Source organism: Manduca sexta, chromosome 25 (assembly GCF_014839805.1).
Source record: "Manduca sexta isolate Smith_Timp_Sample1 chromosome 25, JHU_Msex_v1.0, whole genome shotgun sequence".
NCBI classification, from domain to species: Eukaryota; Metazoa; Arthropoda; class Insecta; order Lepidoptera; family Sphingidae; genus Manduca; species Manduca sexta.
Window position 1 is genome coordinate 17,452,252 of NC_051139.1, and position 21,827 is coordinate 17,474,078.

The window sequence follows — 21,827 nt, forward strand, 5'->3', positions numbered from 1 at the left end:
ATACGAAAGTCACATTCCAATTTATGCACTCTAATAAATGATAATAAAATGAAAACTATGTTTACTTTAGATGTGTTAGTTACGAAAGTGTTAAATAAGATTTACTTCAATCTTCAGTATTCCTATACTGGTTTCTACTTTTTTATTCAGAAATCCTGACTTCATGATTAGAATGGTTTGAGTTATAAATAATCCAAAAGTATCATACAAATATGTGACCTAAAATGCCAACTTTTCCAGCATTTTAGTTGATTTTTAAAATTATTATTTGATACAAACCTTGCCTTAATAATTAGGAACACAAAAAAAGGAATCAGTCAAGCCGGTCGAGCCGTTCTCCAATGATGCTCGCTACGTGTTATTTACGCACATGTGGTTACTGATACTTATATATATATATATATATATATAGTATATAGAAAGAAGATAAAAAAGTTATGTAAGGCGATTCCAAAAGAAACTGGTCGCAGTTAGTATTAGTAATGGCTGGCCAACTGTCACAATATAGCGAAATTCCGACAATGTCTTACGGTGGCGGAAGTCGTAGCTGCCAATGGGCGCTCCGTCTGGTGAATATAACTACCAGTCGCATAAAATTAATGAAGGCAGTCTCAGTGATAAAATAATAACCTAACACATTAGATTTCAAACACTATGTTATTAAAAATAAAAAAATGAAAATAAAAGATATACAGGAATTTAAGTAATAAGTATGTGTAAAAATCAAGTAAAAAGCTGCACACGTATGCGATTACACCTCCCTAGGCGTAAATAAAAAAAAAATTGTACCGCGAACGCGTATGCGACTGCGGAAATGCACTTAGCGTAAAATTTAAAAGGACAATACGCCGTTGTTTACAACTGCTACGAAACGCTACATTTTACTACGCGTTACATACTCCGTAGGTGATAATTTTGTCCCGCTACAATTGCTACGCGCGTCTTAGTCGTGTGAATGGTAAACATACCGCTCGCTACACTATTGTGCTACGAGACGCTCGCTGTGTTATCCGACACGGCTAAAGTTTTAGCTTAATGATGCTGCACTTTAAATGTTATAATGGAAGTGCTCTCAGCGCTTAGCCAATGCTAATTAAAAACACTGCCGCCATTTACTACGAGTAATTGGATCTGATTATGATATTGTTTGTGGTGATCTGTTCGCTTGTTTATAAAATGATGTTGTTATGTCTATTATATTTTTATATTTCATTTTAATACAAACTTTACGGGTTTATTTTAGGTGAGCCAAGTTAAAATTTTAAATGCACATAATTGTTTGAAAGGGATACTGCGGTTTGACGACTTACGACAAAGTTGTGTTGTTCATTACGTTAAAGTTCAGCGGAGTTCATGGCTTTAAGCTGTCTAGAGGACCTCAGTAAAACGATTTTGGACGGGAACTGCACTCGTTTGAACGGAGGTTATATTTATGATTGCACTGCCGACAGTACGACTGTTCATTCACAATGTACATCGTGACAGCTGCACTTGACAAGTGGTTACAATAACCGAGCAGATATAATGGTGCCTATAAGTTGAGAAACTCAAATTCTGTAAACAATCTGGCTTCCTTCAACTTATTGATGCAAGCTTGTATCATACATAATTTACATTATGAAGTACCAATAAAAGTCCACATGATTTGGTCTCAGTACCTGAGCGCAACACACTCTGCAACATTCGCACTCAGGAACTAGGTTGAAAATTAATTCCTACTTTCACAAATTAAAATGAGCACTTGAACTCTATAACACTCAGTCATTAGAGCTTATTACTTCTAGTTATGTTGCGTTGGGCATCCGCTCGCATATCTCTGTATGGTTGCGAGACGGGCGCGCGTGGATGCAGGGGCTCGTGAGGGCGCGGGGCATCGGGACAGGTTCAGGATCGGCGGCGCCCTCTCTGCCTCCGTCGGCGGCTCGAGTGCGATCTCTCCGCAATTGATGTGCCGACTCGGGCCGATAACGATAGCTGCCACCCGCCACTAGCCTCACTACTCCACCTGACCGCATTTAACATCAATAAAAGCAATGGTGCATAACTGCTGATGAAAACAAGTATGTTAATATACTTATAAGAATACTAGCTGCTAATATTTGGCGCATTGCCACCGCAGAAGAAATAATTATAGAAATATCGTTTGTTACGACGACATGCGCACGCGCGCCACCTATTGTTTAATTGTACTACATTTATAACATTAACGCGAGTGCAGGCGCTAAGGCGACAAAGTTTCACGATCACCATTAGATAAACGGTATGGCAGTGCTTAATAAACAAACTAACAAAGATTTTTATAATTTAGAAATTGTATTATTCAGGTTTAATTTTGGTATAAATATTAATGTAACATTCATTCTTTACTTCTTTCTTTCTTTATTTATTTCTTTTCATCCTACAAACGTCTTCTATTATACAAACATTATAATCTCTCTCCATATACACTTAAATTGAATAACCAATTCGTAGCATTAAAATTAAAAGTTCTTTCGTTCTTTTCTCGAAACATACTCAATATTTCATACTAACAATAACAGATACGCACTATACCTATCCGTGATCGTGATATGCAGCGGGCGGCACATGTACTGCACTGGAGCAATCCATTACGAGCTGCTAACGCGAATGAGGTTGTAATTGAATCCGGATGCCCCGCGGCGCTATGATGGGAGCGAGCGCGAGGCAGCCCTGCGCGCTTATTAAGACGACGGCAGTCGCGAGCTCGCGTCGAGTGCACTTTAATTGGGAGCCAATATTGTGCCCCGCCCTCCTTTTCACCTCCAGCGCACACCCTCCTACACGGCGTTACAAGAGCGGCTCGCTTTATTGCTTATGGGACTCTCTTTTGACCATACTTCATGCAAGCGCATTTCCACGCATTGCTGAAATCAGCATACGTTGACGACATGACGACAAGAGTTTTTGATGTATCTCCGCAGTCAAAGGTCAATAACAATATAATTTGGATATGATAAGGAACCACACGGAAAGCACCAACTTTCTTAATAAAAAGAAATCATCAAAATCGGTTCACCCAGTCAAAAGTTCTCAGGTAACAACCATAAAAATACAATCGAATTGAAAACCTCCTCTACTTTGGAGTTAGTTAAAAATTATTCCCAAACAATGCCACTTACCGGAAATGTACGAAAAAGCAAATAAAATAAAAAAGTAATAAAACCGAAAACTAGTTTTACTTTGATGTCTAACATTCGCGGTAACAAGCAATCATTATAAATGTTCTACCAAACATTGTTAAAGTAAAGGAGATGTTGGTTTATGCTTAGTTGCTGTAATAAATGCATCTGGTAATCACTACCACATTAATTCCTGCTAAATTTTTATCCTTTTCATACTCTTGGGTCCAATTCATCCCCGTTGTACCGATGCATACTAAGTATCGACTGACCAGGAAAATTATAAAAACCTGCTTCCAAGGGGGGCTCTACTTTTGCTTATTCGTTTTAAAGTTAACCTTGTTAGTATAAGAAATTAGTTCCATACTTTACAACAACTTGCTGAGGTATTTTATTATCGTGGTCAGGCTAGGTATAAATACAATAAAATAGTACTTTTTGTGTTATTTACATTACATAAAACGCTAAAAATACTATTTAAATCTAAAAAACATTAAAACGCTAATAGTAAGTTATCCGTGAGGATTGATCGTTAGTGCTTTAAGCTTCTTTTAACCTGAGAAAGAACATTTGCACATGTGGCGCCGCGTGTAAAAGCTTCTTCTTGAGTTTGAGATCAACAGTCTAAACATTTAAACAAATAGTGGTTCATTACACCAGCATTGACGACATGAGTACAGACATAATGCCCTCGGTTGACGTCTCATGCGAGTCCTCGCCCGCGGCGCCGTCGGTGTGGCCATGAGTATGTTATAGCCGCGTGTAACTGAAAAGGACTTCAAACAATTACTCCTCATGTTTGTAACACCTCGTGAAAATAACAAAACAACTTGTGTTTCTTCGAAACAATTAATAAAGCACCGACGAGGGGCACGCTCGGAGAGTTTAATGTGTGAATCACTCGTTACTGCACAGAATGTAGTTAGTAATAAGTTATGTAAGCAACCTATTGCAAAACATCGCGCACCTCGATACAGTCTAGTAAACTAGTGCAACGTACTATATTGAAATCGCTGTTACTCTTAGCTTCAAAGGCGAAACAACAAAGAAAGATTGTAAATTTAATTAAAGAAAAGTTTGATTAGATGAAAAAGTAAGCCGTCACTAAGTAGAGAGAGCTATTTCTGGATTTCGATGTTTTATAATGCCGACAACTGAAGCAAGGCAAGCGCAACTTCCTCTACAATCGACTGTGCAATTTTTTTTGACACAGTTTACACTAAAATTAGTATACATAAGGATGCGTATATTACCTACAGGACTTTCGGACTCGCAATACCCGAAACTGAAATAAAATATATTTGCAGATATCGACGTGGAGATCAAACCCACGGTGTCACTTCACGCATACTCGTGTACGAGATGTAGGATTCATTAGTATCCACGATACATAACTTCTAAGTTTGTGTAAGCTACGTGTTCCTATCGGGCGTATGTACGTATTTATTATATTTTTTACATGAAAACAGCTTGCGAAGTATGAGAGCGCGGGGGTTGCTCCGCAGCTTGTTTGTTGAAGTGGCGCCACCTGTTGCGCAACACATAAATAACAAATATCATTTACCCTCGAGCTTGATGTTTATTGAGCTAATAATGACCACTAGCACTATATCTGATACCATTTTTTGTCTAAAAGTCGGCTACGCATTAATTTCTGTGATTAATTATATATAATATCGTCACATTCTTATCAGTTAGGAGGTGTCCCAGATAGTGTAGTGTAGACGCGGCAGGTCGGCGGAGGCTCGCCGCGCTATCCGGACTCGTCGCATTCGCGTGTACGGTTAATAATGTTAGTTGTGATTGTTTAGCAACACAGCGTGAAGTTACCGCAACTGCGGCTAATATTTTACTGTAACGCCGAGGCGCGTGTATACGGCAAATGTAATTTAATTCGAACAACACTTTATTTCAACCTGTTCCACGTCTTATATTACACATATTATTATATATTACCTTATAGTTACTTTACTAAGCTAATAATTATAATTGTAATTATCGCAGTGCCTTACATTATACAGTGTACTCGTAATGAAACGTGTGAGATCTAGAGTACAAATTCCATATCTGTCAAAGCAGTATTGTGCTTTTTGGGTTGTGTGAATAATAATAAAAAATCCTGTGACATAATAATCGTAGTACAAAACATTAGATCCATATTTCAAATCGTTAAACGCTTGATCATGACTACAAGAACTTTCCCGCCTCCACACCCACACCACTACAACTCCTGTAAGCCAGGATCAGCAGTGGCGCATTTTGTGACACCGAGCAGTGAAGCTCGGCGAGTCTCAGGGAAAACTTAATATGTCATTATCCCGCAACGAAATTAATCAAATAGAAAAATAGGGAGGAGTTGGAAATATTAATTGTCCACTTCCCTCCAGAGCAATGCGGGTGACAAAATCATGATGTAAGGAGGCGATTTAACCTCAAGGATAGGGACGTTTACAACTAGATAAGCTAGTTATAAAGCACCACGGATAAAATTAAATGAAAGGGTCCTATCACATGAGCTGTTAGATTTGATTACAATAGGCATGGCAAAAACGCCGGAAAGCACGGAAATTCCGTCTAGTCTCAACAAGGTCCATGTAGTATACAACCCCAGATGTTATTTGCATACTGTTTAACATGATATTGCGCTCTTCATGCCAGAGACCACACTCCCAAAGTACGTGATGAGCAGATTGTTCAACCTCGTAACCAGGTGTAGAGCATGGGCACGCAGGAGAATCAACCAGCCTAAATGAGAACAGTTTACCCTTAAAATTACCATGGCCGGTAAGAAATTGCGATACACAGTAATCTATTTCTAGCCAAGTTTTAATTAGGCGATCGCGAACGTACGGAAAGTATTTATATAAATGACGCCCTTTCGAAGACGAGTCCCACCTACATTGCCATTCATTTAATAACTCGTTGTGTACATCAGTGTGCGTTTTAAATAGTCTATCGATTCTTAAGAGCTCGCGAGACGTAAGAAACTTTTTATCCTCTCTGGTTGAGTAATACATAGCGGCGCGACGCTGTACCTCCAAATCGACAGGAGTACACCCGCGAGGGACAGGGAAAGCTTCTGTACTAACAGTTCTATACGCCTTGCACAAGAATATCAACGCCAATCGTTGACTCTGGAGCAGTTTCCTGCGCACAGCACCGATAGTTGCCCTATCGGCCCATACAGGTGATCCGTATGTAATGCAAGCTAAGTAAGTCGCTCCATAGATGATTTTGAGCGTAGTGAAAGACAGTCCCCACGTAGAGGTCGATATCCTTGTCAAGGCGTAAAAGTTACGTTTTGATTTTTCCCCGACTGTTTTTATATGCTCTAGAAAGGAAAAATTTCGTTCTAAAATCAAACCTAAATAACAAACCGATTCTTTCCTTTTTACAACAATATTATTAAATTTTATTCGCGGCGGTGATTTTAATATACCTTTTAAAAGCAGTTGGAACGTTTTGTGAGGTGCGAATGTAAGGCGATTTCTTTCACCCCATTCAGATATTAATTGTAAACACGTATCCGCCAAACTTTCAAGCCCCGATCTACTATTAGATTCTATTAGTAAGAGGCCGTCATCCGCATATCCGGTTAAAGTGCATCCTACAGGTAAGGGAATTGAAAGAAAATCATCGAAGCTCAAATTCCATAAATAAGGACCTACAACTGAGCCTTGTGGACATCCCATACTCAGCGACTTCGACACGGCATGGTGGCCGAGTTTCAGTTTGGATGTTCCGTACGAAGTATGAGTAAATTAGGGAATATATATTCCTATAGCAGCCTCGTATTTTTAACTTAAGAAGTATCATAGGCCACCAAGCATTGTCGAAGGCACCGGAGATGTCTAAGAAGATACCGAGTACATATTTATGTTCCGATATACTTACTGTTCTTCTAACCGATATTGCCGCGTCTGTAGTCGACCTACCTATGGTAAATCCGAATTGATTTTTGTGAAATACTGGCTCGCCTCGGTAGCAGACGAGGGACAATGAGGCGTTCTAGAAGTTTACCTAAAGATGGTAACAACGTAATAGGTCTATATGACTTGGGATCATCGGGAGCCTTGTCGCCACTTTTAGGTATTATTCGAATGAAACCGGAGCGCCATATTCGCGGAAATATACCTTCAGCAATACATCGGTTAAAGACAGATAGTAACGAATCTCCGGCTGATTTACACGCTTCTTTAATCATCTTGTTAGACACTTTATCCTCGCCGGAGGCTTTGTTTAACGGCAGAGATGCAACAATGGCAATAAATTCATCTAATGTCGCAAGGTTTGAGACTGGAGAGTTTGGCAATTCCGCGGCCCACATTCTAATTTGGTTGTGATAATTGTTGTCATTAATAATATCATCGGGTATAAGTGAATGCAACAGTGCTTCCGTAGTCTCCTCAATACCAGTCGTATAGCTATTATTAAATTTAATATTATCGATGTAAGATAAATTAATTGGTCTATTTGCTTTAAACTCTTGATATAAAGGAGACCACGGGCCCTCCTTATCTAACCGCGCGGCGATTTTACGCAATAAATTACCTTTCGATTTTTGTACTGCTGCTCTATAGTGCGACCTGGCAATTTTAAGTTCATTAAAAGCAGATGTAAAAGTGTCACCTGTGACACAACGCTTTTAAGCCTATTAAACCTCCTGCGCGCCCTACGAAAAATTCGGCGTAGGTGGACTAAATTTTCGTTCCACCAATCACATCTACGAGTATTTGTAATTGAACCTCGACCGATAGCAACATCTGCACAGTATGTGAACGTGGCCGACATAAGTTCAGCACATGTTTCAGGTGAGAGATCATTGCGAGTAAAATCTCTGGCATGTCTAGCAAATAAAGAGCTAAAAAAGTCCCAGTTAGCCCCTTTAGTTTTATATCTAAAATCATAGTTGTTATGAATAAAACCTTGTGTCAATCTAGGCAAGAATTCGTACACAATCAGGCGATGGTCACTACATGACGCATCCGGCAGGACACGCCACCTATCAAGTCGAACGTCTCCACTAGAAAGTGTGACGTCAATAGAAGACTCGCCCGTAGGGCTACAGTAAGTTGGTGGTGCATCGGGAGTATTGTGAATACCAAGATTCATCTCTGCGATGAAATCTTCGACGGCGCAACGCCGATCGGTATCGGTGGATCGATATTTGCCATACCAAAGAGTAGATGACGCATTAACGTCAGCGCCTATAATTACTTTACGACCTGCAAGTGATCGTAAAACCTGGCGGAGATGGTGTATATGTGGTCCTAAAGGGTCCGAGTATTGAAAGTAACAGCTCACTATCAAAACCTTACAGCTCGGATTTGAAACCTCCGCGACTGCACAGTGTGACGTCATGAGATTACGCACTGAAGTTACAGTGAAATTAGAGTTCGCTACATAAATGCCAGCTCGTGAGCTGCTATCAAGCTGTACGACTCTGCTACGCAGTCGAGCGTGTTGATATTGTTCCTGTACAAGTACAACGTCGAGTTTATAATCCCGAACTAACGTATCTAATTCCGACGTCGCCACCCTATCGTTGTGGAGATTTAATTGTCCGATAATAAAGTTATCCATATTAAATTTATTTAATAATTAGTTGACAAAATGAGGGTTTCTAATTTATGTTTGTATGACGGACATTCCTGAGACCCACAGCGATGGTCGTGGGGTTTCTTAAAACGTTTGCAAGTTGCGCATACGGGCTTAAAATCACGATTGTCCTTATGTGGACAAGCCTTGGTTTCATGTGCCTCGGCACAAACGACACAAGTTGGTGTTTTAATGGTGCAGAACTTATGCACATGCCCGTATTGTTGGCAATTGAGGCAGCGGACTATCTCCACGTCATCAATAAACCTGCAAGTTGCCCAATCTATAAATAGTTTGTCTTTGGTCGCAACTAGATGTTTTCTCACTTCCGAATCAATTTCCACGCCTATCCATTTACGTCCGTGTTCCAAACTACGTCGCCGAACGAGTTTTACGGATTTAATGAAATCGTCCTCCTTAATTGGCATTTCATCCTTAATATTTTGCCGATACAAAGCTGTTAAAAACGGTTTGTCTTCCATTGAGGATGGGACATCTTTAATCAAAATTCGCGGACGTCGACCTTTTGGTTTCTCTAAACGTAAACCAGCTGATTTTAATGCATCCACCGACTGGAGTTTGTGAATCTGACGTTCGTTGGTAACGCGAAGTACAACGCCAGCTTTCGCGGTTTTTAACGCCTACGATTTGAAACCCGTCGTCGCTAGGTTTAATTGCATTAAACAGCGCCTGTTTCGTGGCAGACGATGACGTGAGATCAGCTGTCCGCTCGCTAGTCGGGTAAGCCACTACGCACGGGAGAGGCGCGCGAGGCTCCATTGCCGGGGCTTGTTTTGGCAGACGGAGCTTAACGGAACTCGCGTAGGTCATTTTGCCGTCCGCTTTGGGTGGAGTAGGACGGGGACAATTCTTGATACCTTCTAGCTCCCGTTGCGCATTGGCTAACTTAGTTTCGTTGCACGATGACTTTAGGGCCAACACCGAAACGATTGCTGTGATGCGCTGAGTAAAGTCCATTATCGCAGACTTATTCGCGACGTTCATACGTGAACCCTGATCATTCACGAGTTCATTTATTTTGGACAAATAATTCGCGGCCTCAGAAACCAAATCGCAATAATTATCCTCTTTTTCAATGTTATCGTCGGACCTAGGCGAAACCGTATTTTGAGATGCGGATCGATTTATTTCCGGTGAAGCATTGATTGACGGCGAATTTTCACTAAAAAGTCGCTTGGGTTTTGCGGAAGAAGGCGATCTCGATATTATTCCGCTTTTACGAAAAGGGTTTGGACCCCGATCAGGCGGGTCGTCGTTATTATTTGGCATGTTAAATTGAATTAAACGCTATTAAAAATACTAAGTTAAATGGCAAATACACGGAATAGAAATACTTATTACCTTTACGGCAACCGGCCAAGTACCCTCACAATAAAAATAAAAATAAAAGCACTTACCGATGAAACAATTTGATAATTATTTCAAAATCCGAAATAAAACACTCAAAACTTACGGACCGTAGTACACAGAACAACACCACACAATCAGAAACAGCCCACGAGCCGATAATCAAACCCTAAACGCAATTTGCACAATTTTAATAATCAATGCGTAAGTACGTCACCGCACCGTGCGCGCGCGCGGAGGGAAGTGAAACCCTGACAGAATGGATCATGACTAATAAACAATAACGTGTGTCGCGTACAGATGCGGGCGGCGACATGTCGCGCGCACGCGCCGCGCCGCCGACACTCGCCACGCAGCCGCCGCTGACGACGCTGCTGCTGGCCGCGCTGCTCGTGCACCGTGAGTATACCCTCCATGTCCCTACCCACACTCGAAACACCACAACAAACGGACCACCTGTTATAACATTCTAATTTTACTTTACTCTATACTTGATAATATCGATCCTTTGGATTAATTATACAAAAGCAAGAGTTTAATTGTGCATTTTTATATTTCGTGTTGGATATCTCAATCATTGAGACTATTTTGTTGTACAGAAACTATTAATATTTTTTTCTAAAAAACTCAATATCATTAATATTTCGAAGAACAAGCCGTATATTTAATTATTTCTATTGTATATTAATAATTACAATTAATTTCAAACCTTTACTTCAAATGAGCTAAAATAAAAATAGATAACTTAAGTACTGTATATTAATCGGCTTATAATAGTTTTTACTAAATGACAAGATATTGAAGAGTGATAGGCTCATGGTTGCTTAACTCTATTAGCTATTTCCACGCCGATATTATCTTTGCTAATAATTGATAACGTTACGAAGAATCAGCGGCGTCCGGAACACACAATGTTATAGAAGCAGGCCCCCACGGTACAATCGATGATTGCGAACTCAAAATGAAGCAAGCTGTAAGCTACGGAGCCGACGTCTGTATAATATGATATGTCCAGTGAGGAATGTCTCACAGTAATATTCTCCTAAAAATTTTATGAAAGATGTAGTACATACGTAAGACAAGTTTGTTTTCATTAGAGTCCCGGCACTATTATAAATAAAAACTCCGGTCAAAGTAAAACAATAAAAGTTGTGTGTTGTTTTTATGAAGGCGCACGTCCCGCGCTCTTTTGCACAAACAGACTCGTTAGACACTCGCCGTCTAATTCCACAACTTTAGTTTTAAAACCGTTTGACCCAAAACCGACGAGCGTTCCAGCGCTGCGTGCCAAGCCGATCACCGGACCGAGTGTCACGCCACACTCCGTACAAAAAATAGTCACTGCACTTCTGTGATGGTTATGTTATTATTTGTACACATGTTAATTAGTTAAGACAAGTTCATGACAAGCACAAGACCTCATCACTCTACAAGTTCATTAAATATTGGGACCAGCATATACTAGACAATCCAAGAAACTCACGAAATGAACTATTTAATGAAACTTGTTACTTGACGAATTGAGATTGTTACCGACTTCAGTTAATATTGTGTTGCGAGACTTGAGCCGCTCGTGGGGGCTAAAAAAGAATCGTAACTTGGATGAGTGGAGCGGCACAAGGCACGGTGCGCGGCGTGTGGAGAGCAGAGGAGGAGTGGAGGCAGGAGGGGTCGGGAACATTGTTCCCAAACGAGTAATTCGGTTAAGTTTGTTGGTTGTTTGTCGGAATTAGTTCTGTTTTACTTTTACAATTAACTCCCGCCGGAGTTGCGCTCAAAGAAACTCATTTATAGAGTTTTGTAATTAAATGTCAACGCTTTGTTTCGTATTGTGATCCAAGCAGGTCCGTGCCGCCGGCGGACTCGGCTCGGCTGCTCACGGTGACTGCTCCGTGACATACTCGGGCTCACTTTAAACCGTCAATCCAACGACGGTACCAAATTTACTAGTAATCAAACTAAATACCACGGCGATGACTTCAGTGTTCGACGAGTCTCAGGATTTGGTGTGGATTACTTAGTGTTGCCAAGAATTTTTAATTCAACAAAAGAAAACGCAATTTTAAAGAGACGAACGTATGTCCGCTGTGCATTATCCTACCGCAATCGATCTGTCCAACCTCTGCCTTGTAATATATAATAATCAAAATGCGGAAACTAAAATTAACATATCACACAACATGAATACTGCTATTTTGTATTGTGAAATAAGATACTTGCTTCCTCTCGGTTGGGCCCTTCCTGCCTGGCCTGCCTGCCTATATAGTGGATAAAAATATTATCATATGTATAACGAAAGGCATGGTGTATGCTCGTTATCGTCTTCCATAGCTTGTTACTACTAAGTATCGTGGGCGTATGTGAGGATATGGCGGATCACAATAACCGAAGTCATATTTTAGTAGTTGTAGTTTTTGTCCAAAAGAATTATAATTCCAATAACACAAACTACTACGGAACGCGAGACAGTCTCGACGCACCCACAGCACTAGTCTCCAATGATAATATCCGATCACTTGATCTAAACCAGCTGAATTGTTAATTTTTCATAGGCTTGTCATCCTCTTTGACTGCTAGCTTTCCGGCCTTCTTGATGTCGTCCGACATCCTCATTGCGCTGTGCAGCGAAGATTTTATCGAATGCCATAAGATGGCGTTGGCGTTCCATTAAAAAAATCAACTCGACGACGACATGTATATATTTGATTGCTATGAGTAACGAGACGAGCTTGCCGTTCACCTGATGGTAAGCAATACAACCGCCCATAAACTGTAGAAACACCATCCATCACCTTGAATTACAAAGTATTGTTTGGTATTCCACTGCGCTCGCCATCCTGAGACGTGAGATATTAAGACTTATTATGTCCAATAGTTACACTGGCTACAATGTCCTTCAAACCGGAACACAACATAGACTACGCGCTGCTGCTTGGCCGCAGAAATAGACACCGTGGTGGTACCTACTCACGAAGACTCTCACATAAGAGAGACCTACCACCTGTAAATGTTGGACATAATATGTGTGATAGTGTTTTAATACGGCTACGTGATAGGTGTGGGGTGCGAGCTGACGCAGCAGGTGCCGTCGTTCGTGGCGGAGCCGCCGGCGCTGGTGCAATATTTGGCGTCGCGCGGGGTGCGCGTGCGCTGTACCGCGCGCGGAGAGCCTGCTCCCGCGCTCGCCTGGATCACCGACGACGGCACACTACTCGACGACAGACCCGGCCTCAGGTACGCAACACATACCATGACATCATTTGAGATAATTTTTAACGAACTCGATGGCCGTATACTGTACGTAATCGTGTAACGTGTGTGTAGGCGAGTGTATAACAACGGCACGCTGGAAATGTTGCCGACAAGCGCATACTTGGGCGTAGGCGGCGGAGACAGCAGCACGAGCGTAGGCGGCGGTGGAGTGGTAACGCTGAGGTGCCGCGCCGCCAATGCACACGGTGTCGTGCTCTCCCGTGACGTGACGCTGCAGCCCGGTCAGTGCATTCAAATTTCAAATGTATTAAGTAGTTTCTAAGTATAAAAATGATTACTCACATCCTGGCATTCTGGATCACGTGTGCAGTGCCAGATGTATCGTGGGAGCCGGTGGTGACGGCGGCGGCGGCGGCGGCGGGCGGCGTGGCGGCGCTCACGTGCGGCGCCACGCGACACGCGCAGTACGTGCGCGTCGCCGCCTGGTACCGCGCCGACAGAATGCTCACCATCGACGCGCCGACGCCAGGTACCACATTGTATTTATATAGCCAAAGGTTGACCAACAACCATAACTAAAAGAATTCATTGTGATTTTCCTGAAAAAGTGTGAAGAATATTTTAAAGATTTTGGTGAGTCTCTCCCGATATTTTACTGGCTGAAGTTATCGCAATTCGTAATTAGTTACTTTTATTGTCTATAAGAAAAGTGCACGATTTTAACTTGAGCCCCGCAGTCCATACGCGCAGGTAACGAGGATGATACGCGCGTCAGCCATCCGCAGCTTACTTATAAGACACCCAGCGTCACCGTACATGTCACCAAAATACAAAAACCCCGCTCCAGAATGTTCCGCATTAGTAATCAAATTATGGTAAGTGACAGATGTTAAAGATTATGGTGCGTGAAATCAGAAAGAAGTATCTTTCCAAATAACTTTTGTGGGACGTTTAATAAAAGGACCGCACGGTGGCACATAAATCCCGCAGTATTGAGAGGCCGCGCGGCCGCCGCGCCGGACACCGATAAATCTCCCGGACAGCGGGCGCCGGACGGCGGGCACCGGGCGGCGGCGCGGGCGACGGCGCGGGCGGCGAACTGCTCCATTACTCACCGCCTGCCGTATATCTCGCGCGACATCGCGCTGTTAATTAATTCCAGCTCCTTGAAAATATTTCACGTAATAAGGGGACAAATTAGCGCGCGGCATTTGTTACCGGCACCTAGGCTCCCAGGCTACCCTCCCCGCAACCCGCCCCGCCCCGCCCCCTCGCCGCAGCTTACATCCACCCGCGCCCGCTGTCGACTGGATTTTCTTGAAACAGAGACGTTATGACGTTAATGATATTAAATATCGGATGAGGCAACATCGTCCTGCATTAGCGTCTTTTGTAAAACTTCACGCAGATTCAATTTACACACTTAATATACTGTAGGAGCTCACAGAAATGCGCAAGTTATTGCATTTGCTGATGACATATACATTATAATTTCTTTAGAATACACCACTTACCGAGAAAAACTTATATTAAAAAAATTTAGCCGTTGCGAAGCGCCTGGTACATGTGTAACATCTAAACCATTTTGTATAAAAATGTGCATAAAAGGATGCCTGTTAAATAAATAAATAATCCCTAACATGACACAACTCTTTAAAATACGATCGGTTGGCTTGATTATAAGTACTCATTACTCGGAACTCTATAAATTATAATCACTCCAAGGATAAAAAGCAATAACAAATCTGTCGCGTGCTAGTCACGATGAGTCTGAAGTTATCAACCCGGCCCTGTTGGCGCACTCATATCATAGATGTAGATAAATTATATTCGTCTAACTCTTTCAAATGTGAAAGACTGATTATTATAATATTTTATCTGACAAGTGATAGGTATCGGTTACATGTTTATTAATGCAGTACCTATGTAACTTTATTATTTAATTTACCAATATATAACTATTTTCTGTTTACCTTTAATAAAATAAAATAAAATTATCCTATGGACGCGCGCAGCGGTGGAAGACTTTATAAAAGTCGCAAAAACACACTGGATGCGGATCGCTTTTGACAAGTCTGTCTGGAGATTATTAGTGGAGGCTAATGTTCACCAGTGGACTTAATGCGGCTGATAATGATGATGATAGACAACCTACCTTACGTATTGATTCTAGAGCAATTTCTATAGGTACATTACTATTAGATATCGTGTTTATAAATTTTTGCCAGTCTGATATATTATTTATCATCTTGTTGGACAATGTGCTATCATAATAATTGATATATTTTTGGGTCTTTTTCTGGTACAAAACCTCACATATTTCAAAAGGAGTATAATGACATTACACATTACGATCAACAATGAATTCGCTATTTGTACAACTTGTTTAAATATAAGTAATATAACAGCCATCTACTAGCAGGCATAAAGCAAAACAAAATGTAATAACTAAACTTCAAGCAAACTCCAAACAATATTATGAGCAGGAAATTCAGCTCTTTATTTATACCTCGGACGATGTAATATTAATTAAAGCAATATCTCATTTGCGCGGAGCGTGTGCATGCGCCTCGTCCCCTCCCGCCGCCGCCCGTGACCGCCCGTGACGGATGGCGGGGCGGCGCGGAGAGCACACACTGCCGTGCAGGCTCCCGGCTGGTCATATCGCGACCAATGATTAACAATTCACCAACTGCATCAGACTTACAGTAATGCACGTTTGGGCCGAGCTCGAACGCGAAAAATATTCCCAATAGCTTATGCAATGTCATCAGATTCGGCACATGTTTATATACTACGTCGGGTGCGTGCGCACAACAGCCTGACTATGTAGTGTTTTGTAACTGTAGAGTCGCGGTACATAATGGCGGGCAACAGTTTGCTGGTGCGCGGCGCGTCGCCCGCCGACATCGGCGCGTATAGTTGTCTCGCGCGACACTCGCTCTCCGGACAAACCAAGCGCTCGGCGCCGGCAACCCTGACGCTCTCACGTGAGTACTACCGCTGCAAACTCCTCAGCAATTTAGGTGCTTTTATAGCAGGTCTCATTGTTAGAGTAGAAGACGAAACAGGAGAGGATGTGCGGAATAGAGTGATTCTTATGCAATCACTGCCGGTGATAACTGATATCTATCACTAGTCATTCTCAATTTGGCAGTAATCCCTATAGTATTATGAGATCAACCCTTTCAGTTTATTGATTCATTAAGCCGGTATGGCGTGTGTCCGCGGTGCGATATCGGCATTCGCTAGCTGATAAATATCTTTGGTGATAATTGCGGTGGTGTGTGTGTCGGCTGTCATGGCTGATGTGCAGCGAGCGACGCTTCGACGGCGCCGCGCTTGCTGCCCGCCGCGGCAGAGCTCTCGGTGCCGGCGGGTGCAGACGTTTGCCTGCCATGCGTCGCCTCCGACCAGCCCGCGCCACATTACACGTGAGTACACGCCAGTCGAAACGACCATATTCACTAACTTCCTCGGTAAACGTTATCTACACAGCACTACAATAATGGCGACTATCATTTCCTTGATTAATCAGTATTTTTCTAACGCAAATGAAGCATAGAAGGGCCCCTTAATTGTTAAATATCATGTTATCTATACTCTATCTATCTATACTTTTATATAAGGTTAGGAGGTTTGTTTGTTTGTTTGAACGCACTAATCTCAGAAACTACTGGTTGAAATCGAAAAAAATATGTTAATGTTGCATAGCCCATTTTTCGAGGAACACTGTGCTATGACCAACAAGAGGGGAGCATTAACGAAAAAAGTTGCAAAAACTGGAAAATTTATTCCTTTTGAGAGCTTCCGCTGTTGTGCGGCGTAAACGGTTAATTGTTCATCTTAAAAAGTTCTAAAAATATATTTTAAAACAAAGTCCCCCGCCGCAACCGTTTGCCTGGCTAAACGCGATCTTAAAAACATATCCAACGGATTTTGATGAAATTTTGTATGGAGATAGTAGATAGAGACCATGGGAAAGACATGAGCTACTTTTTATCTTTTTATCTCGGAAAAATATATGTTAAGGACACACATTCCCTTCACCGTAAATCCTTTGAGTTTTTAAATCTGTTGAGTGTCGGTAATGATTTCTTAAATAGTTTACAGATAACGCAAAAAGTTATGGCGGCCTACATTGTCCGTAAAATGGTTTGTTGACATTTGACGTAAAAGTGACAGCAAATAGATAGCAAATATAATTTCATAAAATATTATAAAAAGGAACTGACAACTTAAATAATTAAATTTTATTGTCGTTTCTTAGGTTTCAAGTAAGATTGTGTGATTTTGGTTATAGTGTAATTATTGTAATGTGTATGTACCTATGTACTAAATAAAATGTCTTTGGTTTCAGAACAACGCAATATTATTTAATCATTGACGTATATTCTATAGACACGAACGTCCATATAAACCTAAGATATAAACTATTTGTTCAAAATCTGAACTAAAATGGCAACCAAAATGTCGTTATAACCTATTTATTTACTTGAACAACAAATAATTTTAATTATTTGACTAATATTTTTTATTCACATCCAGACGTCACTCCGTACACAATCACAAGCTGCCAATATTAACTGCATACTAAAGCAGTTGTATGGATTGCAGTTCAATTAGTTGAACTCAGTGAATGTTCGGAACGCTAAATCTAGTACGCAGTACATATACATCGATGTGTTTAATTGTTTGAAGTTTTAACAAACTGAGGAATTTGTCTTATACGTACAGCGAGACTTTTAACTCGGGATACTCTAAAAGCTGGTTAAGATCATAAAAGAAAAATCTTTGATAACATTGCAACATACATGCTTTCCATTTGCTGCTAATAACCGCGCGGCTATAGCACGCGCATAAACACACATAATTGACATGGTTGGACATGGAAAACTGGGCTATGTTACGGACCGCGCTATCTTTAGTCACGCGTCGTAATCTGGCCTAATCTTGACCTTGCAACACAGTTATTCCCGATTTACACATAGAGACACTGATCTCAACAAATTATAACATATAAAAACGCACGTCTCGCAACGTAGTTACTATCGCAGAAATTTGTGAGATCTTACATAATAAGTGACACTATCAATACTACACATCTTGACACGTACCTAATATATCGGAATAACAGCGAACCGTGAATCAAAATAATACTGAAATGTTGGTGTTGCTCCAACATAATATATTAAACACTTTCAAAACTAAAATATTATAAGGATAATACATCAGCGCATTGTGGTGCTAATGAGACGTAGAAATAGCGGGCAACGCTAGTGTCACTGCGCGCTGCCCGGTATGTACGAATGTGTCAGCAGCTTGAGGGGCACCTTGAGTAACAATCAATAAATCGTCTTCTGTTCAATCAGTGCTGTTTACTTGAAGAGTGTCGCAGCGCATAAATCAATGTTTGTTGGTGGATACCGTGCATACTATTGGTTTTTGCTAGTTGGTATCGCGAATGGGCCGGACGGCTGCAACCTGTGGAGGTGGGCGGCGGTGGCAGCGGCGTGTGGTGGTGGGCGCAGGGCGCGGCGCTGTGCCTGCGCAGTGTGACGCGCGCCTCCGCCGGCGCATGGCTATGTAAGGCGTACAACGTGTTCGGCGATGCCACGGCGCATGCGCGACTACATGTCACCGACGCGCTGCGTGTCACCGTCGCGCCGCTAGTGCTGGTCTGTACCGACTATCCTCACAGCTCACTCACTACACACATGATATTTTTTAACAGAAGCGCAGGCGGATATTGGGATCAAGAAAGTGAATCACCTGATATGAATAAGCATGACTTTACTTTGATCTGGAGACCCTACGATTACTTCGCGAATTTTATCGCGCGAGTCGTGAGGTTATGTTTGAGTCATCGACTACTCGGATTCTGCAAAACATACCTAATAGTGTTGTTTTACGGCAGGTGGCGGACACGGGCAGCACGGTGAGGTTCAACTGCTCGTCGTCGGAGGCGGGCGCGTCGCTGTCCTGGCTTCACGACGGCGCGGCAGCAGGCGCGGGCGCGGAGCTGGTGGTGCGCGGGGTGGCGCGCGCGCACCGCGGTGCCTACCAGTGCTTCGCGCGCCTCGCCGACCACGCCGCGCACGCCACCGCAGAGCTGCGTCTCGGAGGTCACACCCTCTCTGTTCGACACGCTTTACCGCACAACTCTTCAATAACACAACACATGCCATGCAAACAACGCATTATTGTATCAAACTGGACATCTATCACCTTATGTAGCAATAAAACAAACAACAGATCGACAGCGTAACTAAGTTACTCTGAAACGTGGCAATTAGGCTACGCACCCTCGTAAATCTTATTTCGTAAAACTAAAAGTGTCACATGATAATTTTACGGTATTAGTTTTAAACCTAATATATTATTTACGTCATTTACTACATAATTAATTTAATCTTATAAGGTACATTAAGATCGTTAGTTGTATGGTGAGTAAATAAACAGTAAATTGTTCTAGAAGCGAGACTCTCAATATTCTTTGTGAACAAACGAAATCCAAGCATCCACTCGAGTGAAGTACTGGCTCAGCCGGGAAGCGGAACAAAATACACTGATTCCGGTTTATTAGATGGGAACTGGTAACAAAAAGTGATTTTGCGACTGAGCCACGAGAATGAGGGGACAGTGGGCTGAGAGTGAGAGGGGGGTGGGGAGAATAGCGCAGGCGAGTGTCTGGGGCGGAACTCAATCAATCTCAATGTAGTGTCGAGCTAGTCGGAATCAATCAGCGATCGGCATTTGTTGATATGTTCTCGGCATTGTGCGCCCCGACTGCGACGACAATGGAGCGGCCCCGGGGTGGCGGGCGCGGCGAAGGGGGGAGTGCTTGTGACGACTCCGCGTCGACGAATATTGCCGGCGAAGGCCTATTGAATGATTTGTCTGAATGTGTAATCTACGAGGCATTGTGTACGCCTGCCGGCTCTCGGCTCTCGGTCCAACCCCACCTCGCCCGCGCCGTCGCGCCCCGCACCACCGCCTTCCTCATTTCCTCGCGTTTGATAAGGAGCCCGGTGCTTACTGGGTATAATTAGGCCACATTAACACCAGCGCGCGAACAAACACTTCATTGATAATATTATCACTCCATCTCTGTTGCTACATTTTTCTTATGAGTTGTTGGAAATTGATTCTTTTACCAAACATGTAAAACATTATGCATTAATTTTCAACAAAACATTTAACTTTAAACCCAACTTTTGGATTTGACGAGGTTGCAACTGTAATGTGTATGCATAACCTGTATTTACGGAAGTATCTACGTCGCATAGACATCTCGCTGTCTGTAGCCTTATTCGTGGGAAAACTGCTAGTATCATTGCTACATATAATCTTGTTTTGTGGATATACTGATGACTCAATAAAAACATAAAAGTTTATATAACAAAGTGTCAAGCATTTATAAATTACGTTCGAGTTAAAGAAACATAAAATAGCAATATTCCGAAAAAAGGGTTTATTTTACAGAATTACACAAACACAGCTTTCTTATTATTAATACAACTAAATCCCGCTTCTTGCAATGTTAATATTTTAATATACTGATATTTTAAGTCCTCCATTTGTCTCGGCAGTTTTGTTTTTAATCCCAGATCTCGTTTTTTTGCAAATAATTCCTGTATTAGTTATATATGTTACATCTTACACAATGTCGAATACTTAGGATAAAATCATACAAGTGCACATTGTACTGTTACATTTACACGTAATTATAAGTTAGAAGTAAGCACGTTGCGGTTTTAGTTTTAAGTAGCTAAATAAGTAGTGAATTATTATTATAACGTAGAGCTCATGATTCTTCGGTGCGCGCACTGTGATACCGCACAGATTTGGCGTTGTTGTAGGTAAGGTTCTTTAGTTACTGCGCGTTACAACTAGAGTAAGCTTCACAAATTTTTCTTAATCAAGAATTATTTATTTTATATGTATCAATTGTTTAGCTTAATTTATCAACTATCAAGCATACAATTCTAGTTTGGCTTCGTAACTAAGGATGATAGTGATAAATTCGCAGTTGAGTTTTCAAGTTCGCTGTATCTGAACGCAAAGAACGCATTTCCGAAGCTAGATTGCATGTCTCCTCCACGTTTAGTTTACTGGATGACATAGGGTCCTTCCTAAGTGTTACGTTTGGCTAACGAATTTTCTTAGGTGCACATACTGGGGTAAGGATTGTCATCATCTTTCTTGACTAGCACAATAACATTCAAGGCATATCCAACACTTATTGTCAACATCGAACACATGAGGTGATAAGGTTTGCCACATTGTAAGAGTAAACAACATATATTTTCTTGTTTTCCGAAGCTAATATTTTCTGCAGAACTAATTAATGTAGCACGTTTTATTTTATGACGGCTGATAGATGGCACGACAGACACGCGTGTATTCGTCGAAGCGTAGTCATGTTGTACTAGCTCACCGCATGAGGTGCAAGTCGCCGCTCGCCCGTGCATAGGCGAGCCGTCAATACTAGAGTTCAAAATCAAT

General features: G+C 41.8%; 1 protein-coding gene across 1 annotated transcript; it reads left to right on the plus strand.

Annotated features, from left to right (window-relative positions):
- The first annotated feature begins 1,820 nt into the window (after positions 1-1,820).
- LOC119190582 lies at positions 1,821-14,656 on the plus strand. Its single transcript, XM_037442800.1, has 7 exons — positions 1,821-1,926; positions 10,407-10,505; positions 13,163-13,340; positions 13,431-13,600; positions 13,690-13,848; positions 14,070-14,180; positions 14,310-14,656. The coding sequence occupies exons 1-7, from the start codon at positions 1,821-1,823 to the stop codon at positions 14,654-14,656; spliced, it is 1,170 nt and encodes a 389-aa protein (XP_037298697.1).
- Positions 14,657-21,827: the final 7,171 nt, after the last annotated feature.

Excerpts from the sequence above, each read along its gene's own strand:
- LOC119190582 (XM_037442800.1), top strand. The coding sequence starts at position 1,821 with ATGGTTGCGAGACGGGCGCGCGTGGATGCAGGGGCTCGTGAGGGCGCG. Across the intron at positions 13,601-13,689 it reads TGACGTGACGCTGCAGCCCG|TGCCAGATGTATCGTGGGAG; the intron begins GTCAGTGCATTC and ends TCACGTGTGCAG. Across the intron at positions 14,181-14,309 it reads CTCCAGAATGTTCCGCATTA|TATTGAGAGGCCGCGCGGCC; the intron begins GTAATCAAATTA and ends TAAATCCCGCAG.